Source organism: Entelurus aequoreus, linkage group LG15 (genome assembly GCF_033978785.1).
Source record: "Entelurus aequoreus isolate RoL-2023_Sb linkage group LG15, RoL_Eaeq_v1.1, whole genome shotgun sequence".
Classification (NCBI taxonomy): domain Eukaryota; kingdom Metazoa; phylum Chordata; class Actinopteri; order Syngnathiformes; family Syngnathidae; genus Entelurus; species Entelurus aequoreus.
The window spans coordinates 19163929-19178922 of NC_084745.1; the positions used below are offsets into that span (position 1 = coordinate 19163929).

General features: G+C 40.8%; 2 protein-coding genes across 4 annotated transcripts in view; one reads left to right on the forward strand and one right to left on the reverse strand.

Annotated features, from left to right (window-relative positions):
- Positions 1-7140, reverse strand: part of mastl (microtubule associated serine/threonine kinase-like) — a 14602-nt gene extending 7462 nt beyond the window's left edge. Inside the window, exons 1-8 of the mRNA XM_062020985.1 lie at positions 6830-7140; positions 6610-6747; positions 6403-6542; positions 4680-4768; positions 3937-4043; positions 3696-3861; positions 3473-3621; positions 540-1433 (exon numbers count right to left, since the gene is read on the reverse strand). Of these exons, the coding sequence (XP_061876969.1) occupies positions 540-1433; positions 3473-3621; positions 3696-3861; positions 3937-4043; positions 4680-4768; positions 6403-6542; positions 6610-6747; positions 6830-6997 (1851 nt within the window). The 5' untranslated portion in view covers positions 6998-7140. The remainder of the gene's footprint in view (positions 1-539; positions 1434-3472; positions 3622-3695; positions 3862-3936; positions 4044-4679; positions 4769-6402; positions 6543-6609; positions 6748-6829) is intronic.
- A 1986-nt stretch (positions 7141-9126) lies between these two features.
- Positions 9127-14075, forward strand: LOC133629907 (ATP-dependent zinc metalloprotease YME1L1-like). 3 transcript variants are annotated; one of them, XM_062021019.1, is made up of 18 exons: positions 9127-9325; positions 9570-9689; positions 9790-9958; positions 10039-10140; positions 10210-10316; positions 10380-10533; positions 10611-10718; positions 10823-10990; positions 11059-11211; positions 11281-11413; positions 11484-11546; positions 11623-11735; positions 12862-13017; positions 13099-13250; positions 13311-13437; positions 13508-13581; positions 13649-13735; positions 13813-14075. In XM_062021019.1, the coding sequence occupies exons 1-18, from the start codon at positions 9293-9295 to the stop codon at positions 13951-13953; spliced, it is 2160 nt and encodes a 719-aa protein (XP_061877003.1). In that variant the 5' UTR covers positions 9127-9292; the 3' UTR covers positions 13954-14075. The 3 variants fall into 3 exon arrangements, with proteins under 3 accessions (XP_061877003.1, XP_061877004.1, XP_061877005.1); XM_062021020.1 differs by having other exon boundaries at positions 10614-10718; XM_062021021.1 differs by lacking the exon at positions 9127-9325 and adding an exon at positions 9388-9499.
- The last annotated feature ends 919 nt before the right edge of the window (positions 14076-14994 follow it).

Consider the following 14994-nt stretch of genomic DNA (forward strand, 5'->3'; position numbering starts at 1 on the left):
AGACACAATCATAAAAAAGGCACAGCAGAGGATGTTCTTTCTGCGTCAGCTCAAAATGTTCAACCTGCCCCAGGAGCTGCTTAACATGCTTTACACCTCCAACATTCAGTCTGTCCTGTGTACCTCAACCACTGTCTGGTTTGGATCTGCAAACAAGCTGGACAGACACAGACTGCAACAAAGATCATCAGTTTCGACTTTCCCCCCATCCAGGACTTATACCGCTCCAGAGTCAGGAAACAGGCAGGTAGGATCACTGCAGACCCCTCACACCCTGGTCACAAACTGTTCAAAATTCCTCCGTCAGGCGTTACAGATCACTGTGCACCAAAACAAACCTTCATAAAAACAGTTTTTCCCCCAGGCGATCACTCTGATTAGCGCAGTCAGACCTGTTGTTGTTAAGCTGTCAATAGCAGTTGCCAGTTACTATAAGTACCTTGAAAAATGTCAGTATCGGTATTCACATTGTTTCTATGCTAGTGTTGCAAGCATTTGTTGAAGGATTCCGCTGAAGAACATATGAGAATGGAACCCACCTGACAGAGTGAGCTGTGGGAGCTGGTCCTCTTCTGGACCGGCGTGACAGTGCCCGAGTGACATGGTACCTGCATGGACACATCCATGTTGTCCATGGAGGCGAAGCTGAGCCGCGACACGCCCGATGTGTTGGAGCGGTTTATGGAGCTGCAGTAGCTCCGGAAGGCGACCACGGTTTTCGGCTTGAGGAACGAAGAGGACTGCGCCATGACATCAGCTGGTTCGGGAGGCCAGTTCAGAAGAGAGGACCTGGAGTCCCATTTGTGGACAGAAATCGACATCCCGCTGACATGAGAGGGGGAATCTTGTGGTTGTGATGGCACTTTGATGTCCTCAGGAGGCGCTCTGTGGGTGGGCGAGGTGTCATTGTCAACGGTCAGTGACGTTTCCAGCACAGAGACATCCGAATCCATACTCAAGCTCCTGCAAACGGCGCTATCCACAGCCAGGAGCGATGTGAAACTGGAATCAGACAGGTCTTTAGTGGCGACGTCGTCCAACATCTCCTCTTCCAGTTCGTGGAGGAGACGCTTTACCACGACGATGGGACTGGAGCGCTTGGGGGCGGAATCAGTTATCTCAGCTAGTCCGACTGTAGAAAAAGCTCCAGTGAGGTTGGTGTGACAGCTGACGTTCTCGTGCGGAATCTCACAGCATCGTTTGTAGTGCGCAGTGCTCCTCTTGGCGTGGTTCTCCAACGGTTCTGGACTCATTTGCATGTCCGAAAACGTTCTCTTGACGGATGATGAAACCTGAGCGCCGTCTCTCGGCACTAGAGGGACAGGCTTTGTTGCTGACCGACTGCTGATGGACTCACACTTTCCTGTCTTTACGGGGGACTCTTTGGACTCTGAATGTCTTCTTGTGTTCTCTTTGTTTTGCTCATTTTCTTTCTGCACAGATACCAAATGGCAGAAAAAAAACATCAGAAAGTATTTTTTTTCAATGTTCTAACAATAATATGCTAATAATAAAACACTTTTCAAAACAAAAGCAGCACCGTTGTATTGCACACTCGACATAGATACTTTTAAAAATGTATTTTGTAATTTATGATTGGCCTCACGCGGGCCGGACAGGGACGCACAAAGGGCCGGATGTGGCCCGCCGGCCGCAGAATACCCAGGTCTGTCCTATACTGTATATAATGTGTATACTGTGTATATACTGTTATACTATTTGATATTGCACTGGTACTGTATGTGACTACTGTACTTTTACTTGTACTGATACTTCTACCATAACTACTGGGACTTATTGTGCAACTTATTGTCTTGTAATTAATGTACATCAGCGCTATTCAAATTGTTGTATTTTTTGTATTTAGTGTATTAGATTCAGCAACTAGTGTTTGGATCCCACTGTACGCAATATCTGAAGAGCATGGAAAAAAGCATTTCACTGTGGTGTACTCTGTACTTTGAACCATGTGGCTAGGGGCGTGGTCAACAAGATGTCAGTTTAATTTGCTAGGTATAATTTCTTTGTGCAATGACAATAAAGAGTGTCTTCTTCTTAAAAAGACTAAAAAAATGTACACATACATTTAAAAAAAATGTATTATTAATTGGTAATAACATATTTATTTACATTGTTTAGCTCTAAATTTTAATTGTTGCTAGGTATACAATTTACTTTGTTGAGAATTTTTTAAGAGACTTCACCAATCTTTTTAGTGACTTTTTCTTCATCAAAAACGACTAGCAACAAACCTGGCATCTTTTTCTGCTATTATTGTAGACTGCACTCGTGTTTAGAGACTCGTCTGTCCCTCCATGTCCCTGGCGAACAGCGAGCCCGACTGTCCCAAGACACTCACTGACGTCACACTTGCTTCACACTTCTGCGAACCTTTCTCTCGTTAAAAGCCGCCACTGTCCTCTTATTATCGTACATTTAATTTTTTGTAGATCGCTGTCTGCGGGTATATCTCGGATAAATCAAAGTATGCCCACATCGCAGACATGCTGCCTCAGCTCCAGACAATCCTGTGCATGTTGCCTACATCATCACAACATCCGGTTTTGGCAGTGCTGTTCCGGTGATAAAAGTATTTTTTCGGCGGCCAAATTTTCCGTGCATCACGAGTCAATAATGCGCAAATAATAGGCTATATATCTCCATTCACACTGTAATGACCTGCTGGTGTTAATGTTAGTTTTGTGTATTATTGATGTATGTGTGTTTTATGAATATGTGTTGGAATTGGGCCGTTTGTTAGCATAAGATTGGGAATAAAAGTTAGAAAGAGCGTTTCACTTTGTGTGACTTCTGGAGGCTACATTACATTGTAGAGGTGGGAATCTTTGGGTACACCACAATTCGATTTTGATTCAGGAGCTACGATTCGATTAAAAATCGATTACTGATGCAACTTTAATTTATGTAAAATTTATGCAGTTTTACATTTCTTTTCGTTTCAATAAAGAAACGTTTATCACTTGCAACTTTAAAAAAAACAGTGCGTTTGTAATAAAGTTAAATTAATTCCCACATTTATTTAATTAATGGAAATGTGTTCAAAACTGGAACATAAAATAAAGGAGCTGGTCGGATCTCTCAGTGAGGTGGCTTGATGCCATCAGCTAAATTTTAGAACTGTCTGCATTACTTTATTTACAATAAATAAATCGATTATCGACGTTTACAAATCGATTTTATAATGTTCCATGTCCGAATTGCGCTCATCTAATCAATTATTTCCCCAACCTCTATTACATTGTATTACTTTGAAGTTTTCACATAAAAACTCTCATTTTTAAGATGTGGCGGCAAAAAACAGTTTTAATTGGTTTAAATTTCAGCATCAATGCTACATTTTGACCATTACCATTTAAACGCTTCAATGCAGGAATGTATCTATTTCTGGACACATTTGGAATGACTTGGATGAGCTAAAACATGGTATGATTAATTTAAAAGGCTGCCTAACCTCCTCGTACTCCCACAGAGGGCTGACTCCTGCGTCTGTGTCAGTGGTGCTGCCTGCGCTCGTCGTCTCAAACCGCTTCCTCGTCTTCATCAGCGAGGGCGTCAGATTCTTTACCAGGTGATGAGGACTGAACACGCGGTTGTACGGCCCTGCAAAAGGCACAACGGAGGTTCAACTTGGATTCAACTTAGGTCCCTGACAAACTTGAAACTCTTAAGTGCACCTGTCTTCCATTGGACGTGACCCGGTGAGCTTGTGGTGGTCTCTTTTGTCCTCATCAAGGGGGAGCCCAGAGAGTTCTTCTTTTGGTTTTTAGCTTTATTACAAGTCGCAGAAGAGAACGCGGCGGACGCGCTGCTGTGGCGCTTGGCTTTCATCACAGGGGTGTTCTGTGTTGGAGAAGTAACTTGTCAATAAGCACAGTGCATGCAAAATGACCACAAAAAAAATCATATTTCACTCACAAAGCCAATGCAGCTGATCAAGGAGATGATTTGACCCGGCGTGCGGAAGTAATCCTTCTTGGGTTTTGGAAAGGAAGGTGTAGTAAGGATATCCATAAGTTTCAGCTCTGATTTAATTACAAAAAATAACACTAATGAAGAGGTGAAGCCATTAATACTTGTTACATTTTTTAAGTTTACTTTTGCACAATTCAACAGGATTGTTCACAAAGGAGTAGGAAGAAGTAGATATTATTTAATCCAACCACTTCTCCATGTCAGTTACTGATCATTCATTCCTACATTCCTTATTTTACATGTTGACACAATATTTCCTTTGCTAATGTTTGTTCACTCCCTGTGTGTAAGACTGTCACTATTTTCTGACTAAACAGAAAAGAATAGATTGCCTAACAATAGATAGATGGTTTTTGCATTGATGAAGGGAAAAAAAAGATATTAAATAAACGAATAAACTAATAAGCAAATACGAGAAAAAAATAATAATTAAAAAAAACAGCAATATATTACTTGTACTATATTAAAAATATGCCATAAAAATTATAAAATACAATTTATGACACCAAATATAATCGATTAGAATTAGTAAAGGTATTTAGGATAAAGGGTGGAGTATAAATTTGGACATAAAAATTTTTAAAATTAAGGGTTACCAAAAGGGAAATAAATAGAAAATACTGTGTATATATATATTTACAGTATATTAGAAAAATATAAAAATGTTTACATGTAAAACTGTTTACCTCTGTCCAGCTTGACTTTGGAAAGTCCGAAGTCGGTTAATTTAATGTGACCCTCATTGGAAACAAGCATGTTGTCCGGCTTTAAGTCCCTAAAGAGATAAAACAAGATAAACATTTAGTGGATTGTGAATATTTTCATTTCTTTAGTCCAGGTCAGGTCATTGTATTCACTGGGCATAAAAGCGACCGCACCTGGACTGTTAAAGGTCGGTTTAAAAGACGTTCCACTCTCCTCTGAGCAGGCTTAATCAGTTTGTGCTCAAACTAGAGCAGGGCGATATGGCTGAAAACTGTATCACGATATAAGTGTTTTAAAATAGGTCGATATCGATAATTATTGATATTTCTATGACCTATCGAAAATAAAGACCAGGAGATTAATGTAAACAAATTTATCAAAATTAGCCCTTTTCTGATTTTAATACCCTTAGCTATCAAGGCAGAAAGGAAAGGAAAAGTCAACACAAACATAGAAAACAATCAACGTAAACTAAATTCTGTAATCACATTGAACACTTAATAACCTCTTAAAATTAAGGTGCAAAAATAAAGAATATGTGAGAAATGCTTAGGATAGTGTAAAAAAACAGTGCAAAGTTTGAAAATGTAAACCTGAGTAGAACTATTTCAGTGCTGAGCGCTGCTAAGGTGCTGTGGTATTACTGATTACGAGCGCCATGGTCTGACTATGGGCCATTTTAAAACGTCAATGTCAAAAACTTGCCATACTGTCGAGGTGACTTTTCCTGTTTTACCAACATTGTATTCGCTCTTTGCAGCACTGCAAAAAAAAAACAGCGGTGAGACAACAAGATGGCCCACACAAACCGGATAGTTGCTACTCCCACTGATTGGTGATAGCTTCCCGTAAGTGCCTTTGTTAATGCAACAAACTCTGCTTCGCCACTTCCTGTTTCTTTTGACGAAGAAAAAAATATACATATTGAAAGCTTTAGCAAACACATTTGTAATGATATTATTACGTGTCTACCACGATATATATTGCTACCATTTTATTATCCAGCCCCGAGCTTCGACTACATAGGGCAGATCTGGTCTGAGGGGATGGTGCAGGATCCAATGCATTTATGCTCTTAAGTAGAGACACGCCCAAAAAAGTTTGTTAGTTTTTTATCTCACCCCATGCAGAAAAAAACAACGGTGAGACAACAAGATGGCCCACACAAACCGGATACTGCTACCTGATTGGCTTTTAGCGTGTCACTCCCACTGATCGGTGATCGCTTCCCGCGTTGCTCGGTTAGTAAGTGCTTTTGTCAATGCAACAAACTCTGCTTCGCCACTTCCCGTTTCTTTCGACGAAGAAATAAATATACATATTGAAAATTTTAACAAACACATTTGTAATATTATTACGTGTCCATCACGATATATATTGCTACCATTTTATCACCCAGCCCCGAGCTTCGACTACATAGGGCAGATCTGGTCTGAGGGGATGGTGCAGGATCCAACGCATTTATGCTCTCAAGTAGAGACACGCCCCAGAAAGGAATGGTTTCGCTCTTTTGTGGTGCAGGGCGATATGTCATCAAGATACAACGCTGAGCATGAACTGATGAAGCCTTCAATGCGAAACGTCACCAACGATAAGCTAAACAGTCCAATTGTGACCGAGTCAATGCTCTTATAATAAACATGCTCACATAAGCCTGTTTTGCAATACTGTGCCAGTAATGTCACTAGTTGAACCTGTTTGTACCTGTGGATAATCCCATGGCGGTGCAAGTAGTCTAACGCAAGCGCAACCTCTGATGTGTATTTGACCGCCATGTCCTGGTCAAAATAGCCGTAAATATGCAGCAGGGATTTCACGTCTCCTCCTATCAGGTATTCCATCACCTGCAAACAATGGAGAGAGTCAACGCATGTACTGTCTATTGGAGATGTTTCTTGTTGCTTGTGTTACCAGGTAGATTTTGGTGACTGTCTGAAGGGAGTAGAACAGTTGAACCACAAAGGGGCTTTTGCTCAATGCTAGAGCATCCCTTTCTGCCTTCATTTGACCTCTCATGTTTTTGTCCACCATTTCTGCCTTCTTCATTGTCTGTAAAAGAATATCGATTTTGTTCCATTGAACCCATCTTGGATTAATTCCACACGATGTAGAAGTAAAAAATTTTATTTACCTTGATGGCATATAAGCGAGCGTTGCATTTCTTCCGAGCAAGATAGACTTTGCCAAAAGCACCGCGACTGATTGGTTTCAAAATAATGAAATCCTCAATGGTAGGAGCCTTTGGAGAGTCGGTGGCTCTATTGTTCGTTGAAAGTTTGTGGTTTTCGTCCGCGTCCATCTTGTGAGTGTTTCTAGTGTCTAAAAGGAGCTCGCAGTTAGCGCAGAATAAACACGGCCATGTTTGCGCAGCAGTCACTGGTTTGTTTAAAACTTTTTGAAAATCGCTCTTCTCGGTCTGGGTCCTCTGATCTCGAGGTAGGTATACAAGGTATATGCCTGTTCATAAAGCTTAAACTGCATATACACTGCGGTTGTTGCATATTTTTAGGACATATGTTTATGATGTTATATTTATTCATAATATAGATTTTATTTTAATTCACTACTCAAAACTGTTTGTTTTCCTCACAAAAAACATTTTCATCAGGCATTTTTTAAATTGTAACAGGCATTACACATACTTTCATTGGCGCCTATTTCCCCATTTAATTTTCAGTTGTAAAGCATTTTCTTAAACAAACAACTTTAAGAAAATCACTGTGGCTTTTTAAAGAAAGCACCAAAGACATGAAACGAGGCACAGGCGGTAGAAATCGATGGATGTTTTATTTTTTTTTAATGTATTTTTTTGAATTTTATAAACCTTTATTTATAATATGCTTCATTTACATACAATTAAGAAATAATAAATAAAATGAGTACATAAATAGTACAAAAACAGTACAAAACAGCGGCAGGGGGTTGTAAACTCAATAAAGCAACTAAAATAGAATGCAAAATATTAGGGGTGTGGGAAAAAATCGATTCAAATTCGAATCGCGATTCTCACGTTGTGCGATTCAGAATCGATTCTCATTTTTAAAAAATCGATTTTTTAAATTATTTTATTTATTTATTTTTATTTAAATTTTATTTTATTTTATTTATTTTTTATTTTTTATTAATCAATCCAACAAAACAATACACAGCAATACCATAACAATGCAAACCAATTCCAAAACCAAACCCGACCCAGCAACACTCAGAACTGCAATAAACAGAGCAATTGAGAGGAGACACAAACACGACACAGAACAAACCCAAAGTAGTGAAACAAAAATTAATATTATCAACAACAGTATCAATATTAGTTACAATTTCAACATAGCAGTGATTAAAAATCCCTCATTGACATTATCATTAGACATTTATATAAAAAAATATATATAAAAAAGAACAATAGTGTCACAGTGGCTTACACTTGCATCGCATCTCATAAGCTTGACAACACATTGTGTACAATATTTTCACAAAGATAAAATAAGTCATATTTTTGGTTCATTTAATAGTCAAAACAAATTTACATTATTGCAATCAGTTGATAAAACATTTTCCTTTACAATTATAAAAGTTTTTACAAAAATCTACTACTCTGTTTGCATGTCAGCAGACTGGGGTAGATCCTATGTATTGAATGAATAGAGAATCCTTTTGAATCGGGAAAATATCGTTTTTGAATCGAGAATCGTGTTGAATTGGGGGGGGAAAAAAATATCGATTTTTAATCGAATCGTGACCCCAAGAATCGATATTTAATCGAATCGTGGGACACACAAAAATTCACAGCCCTAGTAACAGGCATTACACATACTTTCATTGGCGCCTATTTCCCCATTTAATTTTCAGTTGTAAAGCATTTTCTTAAACAACTTTAAGAAAATCCTTTTGGCTTTTCAAAGAAAGCACCAAAGACATGAAACGAGGCACAGGCGGTAGAAATCGATGGATGTTTTTTTTAATTTTATAAACCTTTATATATAATATGCTTCATTTACATACAATCAAGAAATAATGAACAAAATAAGTACATAAATAGTACAAAAACAGTACAAAACAGCGGTAGGGGGTGGTAAACTCAATAAAGTAACTAAAATAGAATGCAAAATATATACATGTAACAAAATATACGAGTTCCGTAAATAATCCAAATTTGGAACACAGCATCATAGTTTTCACAGCTGTTTGGTTGTTAGAGATAGAAAGCGTTTTAAAGTAGAGTTCTAATTATTTTTTAAAAGCACAAAAAATAGGTCGGGTATTGAGAAACTTACATTTAAGAATATACAACTTAGCCAATAGTATAATGAGGTTGCAAAAGTAAAAAAAAAAAAAAAAGTAAAAATGTAACTCCAAATAGCACAAAGCACAAATTTGTCATGAATATTGTCCAGGATGATTTTAGGGCCCTTACTCAACATGACGTAATTTTGTAGTTCTTTTGCACTACAGAAGAGTGGAATTCGGGGGAGTAGCCATCTTGTGTTTTGCAAGTTTAAGTTGTGCAGCAAAGGAAACAAAAGGACACCGATTGGGGACTTGGCGTCTCATTTAGCGCACATCCACTCTCCATAGTTGCGGTTTGATTCGGGCAAAAATGTTCTCCCTGTCGTCGTTTCAGCCACAGCAGGTAAGCAAAACTGCTGTTTTGATCAAACTAGCTAGTTAGCATTAGCGTGCTAATAGTGTGACATTGGCTCGCATAGCCGGATGTGCTGACGTCATCACGCTGTGGGCTCGTCATAGTTTATTGCTGTTGTTCATTTTGTCTAACAAATAAAAGCACAAATTCACAAATGCGATGGTATACAACAGCTACCGTGGGTAAACATAATTGTGTGCATGTTGACAGCTGTCTTGTTCCTCCCCGTCAGATGATTGTGCCCTTCAGCCAGCTCATCAGTGCTCTCCACTCCCTGAAGAACACAGCCACAGCTTCAGTGCAGACCCTGCACAAAGACCTAAGTCCTGAGCACACCTGGCTTCCAAAAGAGGTGACGCAGCAGCATACGTACAATTCAATCATTACAGAGTGTAAGAGGTTTTCAATTGCCAAAAACAGCACAGCTTTTATTAATCTTCCCCTCGCTGCAGCCAAATGTGAAACTTCGAGAGTTGGGTCTGTCGGACGTTAGGGAGAGTCAGCTGGATGATCTGATCAGCAGGTTGCTACCCGTTTTCGGTCCAGAGGAACAAGCTGTCGTTCCCTCCGTATGGAGGGCGAGTCATGTTTCCACAGACACGTTCTTTCACAACAAGCACGGTGGGTTCTCTGTGATCGCTGAATGCTGCTACGGTGAGCCTTTTGTTTGTTTACACTGCTTCTATATTGCGTCGTCGCAGGGTTCTCACACAGAAGGCCGGGGGGGTTCTCCTCGCCAATATTCCACTGGCAAACGCAAAGACCTCTCAAAGAACTTTGTTCCGAGCTTCAGTTCTTACCCTGTAAGAAATTGTGTTAAAATCACATGTTATTGGTGGTGTTGTTGAATTGAATTTTGTGTGTGGTGTCAGTCTTGATCCAAAGTCGAGGTTTCATGACTCACAGACTAAAGACCCCACGAAGAGAGCGTGGTGGCGCCCCTTCATTAGCGGAATCTTTTAATACCCTCTTTGTGAAGGTATGCATTCTAAAATCGAAGACCCTGCTAAATACAAGTGAGTTTTACCAGATTTGTTCGTAGCATGTTCCGAATATGGAAAGAGCCGCACATCTGCAGTCCATGGAAGAACTTATAAAACAGAAGAACCTCCCTGTGAGCCAACATGAGGCCTTCAAGTCGGGCTTCGCCGAGGGCTTTGTGCAATCTCGGAGCATTGTTTGGAGAACACAACAAGGTGATCTCGCTTTTCCAACTGATCAGAAAACAATTATGCATTTTCTTTTTTCAAATATATGTTTTAACTATTTCCAGAAGGCTTGAGGAAAACCTGGCTGGTTGTGTTGGTGTGTTTACTGATGGCCTTAGTTATTGTTGCAAAAGCCCCCTTTTTCTGGGGTAAAGGCTCCTTTTCCGACGCAGGTTTGTTCCCTTCCTTTGTTAAATAACTGATACACAACACATACACACATCAATAAAAGTAACATCCTCACTATAAAACATTAAACTGCTTTCTTGTTTCGCAGTGAGGTTCCGCACCGGTTTCCTGGGCTCGGCCATCGACTCCAAGCAAATAAATGTGACTTTCGAGCACGTTAAAGGAGTCGAGGAGGCAAAGAATGAGTTGCAGGATGTTGTGGAGTTCCTCAAGAACCCTAAGAAGTTCACAGTTCTGGGTGGGAAGCTGCCCAAAGGTATGAAGGGTTCACGTTGCAATCTCGTCCAACAATCTCTCATTGGTAACGATCCGACCCTCCATCAGGGATCCTCCTGGTCGGGCCGCCCGGCACCGGCAAGACCCTCCTGGCCCGAGCCGTCGCCGGTGAGGCGGATGTACCCTTCTACTACGCCTCTGGGTCTGAGTTTGATGAGATGTTTGTGGGTATTGGCGCCAGCCGCATCAGGAACCTCTTTAGTAAGTCCCCAAATGGACCGGATTGAGTCCAGAAAGCACATAGTCATTTATTTTTGTATATTATCGCAGGGGAGGCGAAAAATAACGCCCCTTGTGTCATCTTCATTGATGAACTGGACAGCGTCGGCGGTAAGAGAATCGAGTCTCCCATACATCCATACTCCAGACAAACCATCAACCAGTTGCTGGCTGAAATGGACGGGTTAGTCGCGCTGTCATCCTCATTAATGTTAGTTGAATCAGATTTAGGATTCACATGTTGTTTGGAACAGGTTCAAGCCAAACGAGGGCGTCATCGTCATCGGCGCGACCAACTTTGCCGAGGCTCTGGATAAGTACGTTCGGGTTTCTCATCTCCAGACGTCTGTCTTCAGTGCTTGTTTCTGATCTTCTTCTCTGCCTTCTTGTCAGTGCACTGATCCGACCGGGCAGGTTCGACATGCAGGTGACCGTCCCTCGGCCGGACGTGAAGGGACGGACAGAGATACTCAACTGGTACCTCACCAAGATCAAAGTGGACTCTGGTAGGTGTGGTTGAGTATAAAACACACTCAGTCTTAATTATTCGTCTGTGTGTCAAACTTTGTGAAAAACAGATTAAATCAGTGCTTCTCAATTATTTTCTGAAGAAGAAGACATTTCGTGCCCCCCCCCGATTCTCCGCCACAACTATAAATAGTATAATTTGTCTATAAAATTGTTTTAAGTACACCTCTGCACAACATTGTATACTTAACATTAAGGAAAACAAACAAGAAATATAGATAAACTTACAACAATTAATTACTTTAACATTGTTATTTAGTAGAACAAAAAATATTTAAAATGCATCAATTTGCCTGAAATAAATAATGTATATCCTTATTTAAAGTATAAAAATATTGGACCGACTTGAGCAATTTGATATAGGAAAAATACAATTCAATGAATAGTACATTCAAATTGACGAGCAACATTAACATAGGAGCGCATTATATTAAACACTTTAACCTACCTAACAAAAATTAATAAATGATAAATGGGTTATACTTGTATAGCGCTTTTCTACTTTCAAGGTACTTTGACAGTATTTCCACATTCACCCATTCACACACACATTCACACACTGATGGCGGGAGCTGCCATGCAAGGCGCTAACCAGCACGCATCAGGAGCAAGGGTGAAGTGTCTTGCCCAAGGACACAACGGACGTGACTAGGATGGTAGAAGGTGGGGATTGAACCCCAGTAACCAGCAACCCTCCAATTGCTGGCACGGCCACTCTACCAACTTCGCCACGCCGTCCCATGCCACAATTTGTGATGATTTTTTTTTTCATAAATCAAAAATACGGAGCTAAGATTATCGGCTACAAGAGCACGTTTTGCATTGCCCAGCTTTTCGAAGCAGAATTTTAAACATGTTCACTGCGATCCCCCACCCCATGGTGGCCAGCCCCACTATTCCAGGAAAGTGAAAAGACATGTTTGAATAAGTTTGGTCAGGAAAAATGGGTTATTTAAGAAGTCAGGTCATAAATGGAAAAGCCCTCTATGATCTTAATTTTCCACCTCCTGCAGGTGTCCCATTACTTTTGTCCATGTAGTGTATGTTACTGCTGTATGAATGAGGGATCTTTCTTCGATAAATAGCTTTTTTGTTCTCGTCCAGGGGTCAACGCTGAGGTCATCGCTCGAGGCACGGTGGGCTTCTCGGGGGCGGAGCTAGAGAACCTAGTCAACCAGGCCGCCTTAAAGGCGGCGGTGGACGAGAAAGAGCGGGTCACCATGAAAGATCTGGAGTTCGCTAAGGACAAGATCCTCATGGGTGAGCGCACGCACTCTGGCGTGAAGCCATTGGGGGGGGGAAAAGGGAGTGCCCTCAAGTCCTAATCCTTGTCCGCCGTAGGCCCCGAGAGGAGGAGCGTGGAGATCGATAAGCAGAACAAGACCATCACGGCCTACCACGAGTCGGGTCACGCAATCGTGGCGTACTACACCAAATACGCCATGCCCATCAACAAGGCCACCATCATGCCTCGGGGAGCAACGCTCGGCCACGTGAGTCAATTAGAGGAAAAGCTTACCTAAAAGTCGGTTCATAATCTTCTCGTCCGGCAGGTGTCCCTCCTACCTGAGAACGACCGCTGGAGCGAGACCAGGGCTCAGCTGCTGGCTCAGATGGACGTCAGCATGGGGGGTCGCGTGGCGGAGGAGCTCATCTTTGGCAACGACTACATCACTACAGGTTTGGGTTCGCTCTGAAAACATGATTTTTTCTTTTATTACCATTTTTGTCAATCGTCTGTCCATTTCAGGCGCCTCCAGCGACTTTGACGGAGCAACCAAAATAGCCAAAATGATGGTCACCAGGTTCGGCATGAGCGGCAAGGTATGAACACACACTTTATTTGGGAAGTGGTAAGATGATGTAACTGTGTGCGTGTGTTGTCCTACAGCTGGGCGTCATGACTTACGGCGATGTGTCCAAGCAGAGCCCTGAGACACAAGCCGCCATCGAACAGGAAGTTCGGTTGTTACTGAAGGTGAGCCTCTTCGACGGACGAAGTACAGGCAAAAAAGGATTTGAAAATATTGAAAATGATTTTTCCCTGTTGCGTAGGACTCGTACGAACGTGCTAAAAACATCCTGAAGACGTACAAAAAGGAGCACGAGAAGCTGGCCGACGCCCTCCTCAGATACGAGACTCTGGACGCCAAGGAGATCCAACTGGTGTTGGAGGGCAAACCGCTGGACCACTAGACTGACTTGTGTACATAAAACAATGCTGGGATTAATTTCCTCAAAGTAGTCTATTTTTTTAAAGAATATGTGACTGGATGAACAACCTAGAAGTACACCATGGATTAAAAACATTAATGGTGCTTTTATTTATTTATAATGGAACCTTCAAGTACCTCAAATAGAACTTATTAGTCACGGTTGCATGCGCTTTATTTATTTATTCCGTATGTATAGTCATTAGGGGTGTAACGGTACGTGTATTTGTATTAAACCGTTTCGGTACGGTTCGGAGGTGTACCGAACGAGTTTCCACATGGACATATTAAGTAGCATACGGCACATTGTATAAACAATGCACACCGAGGCACAACACACATGCTAGCAACGACCGGGCTACGATAGACTGACCATAAGTCCTCTTTTCACCGGACATGTCCTCTTGCAGGGCTGTCCAAGCGGAGTTTCTTAAATGCCTCAAATGTCCAGCATTTTGAGTTAGGGTTGCGTGTATTTTCAATATACGTTTAGGGTTAAGAAGGGGTTGAAAACAAAACTAATTGGGGCAGAGACAGAGAGAGCGAGAGAGTTATGATAAACGCGCATGCGTCGCCAGGCTCTGCTTTTTATCGATAGATTTATCAGATTTAATTTTTTATTATCTATAGCTGGGGTGTCAAAAGTGTGCCCCGGAGGCCATTTACGGCCCACAGCAAATGTTTTAAAGGCCCACGGCACATTCTATAAATACTTTTAAAATAAACAAAAACATAACAAAAGTGAAATAAAAAAACTTAAAGGTTAAATGTAATTTAGAAAAAGTTGCAATGTTGACTAATAAAACAAAGCTGTTTTTTTTTCTTTCAAACTATCATTGCTCAAAACATAATATTGAATCAAAATCAGTGTTATTATGAATTATTGACCTATCCAAGGTTCCGATTACTTCACATCAAATATTCCACTAAGAAAAATATTTTTGGTGGAAGATTTTGCAAATTTGGTAAATAAATAACCCAAAAACTTATATTTTGTTGTTTTCTTACTGTACTAAAAATGAAC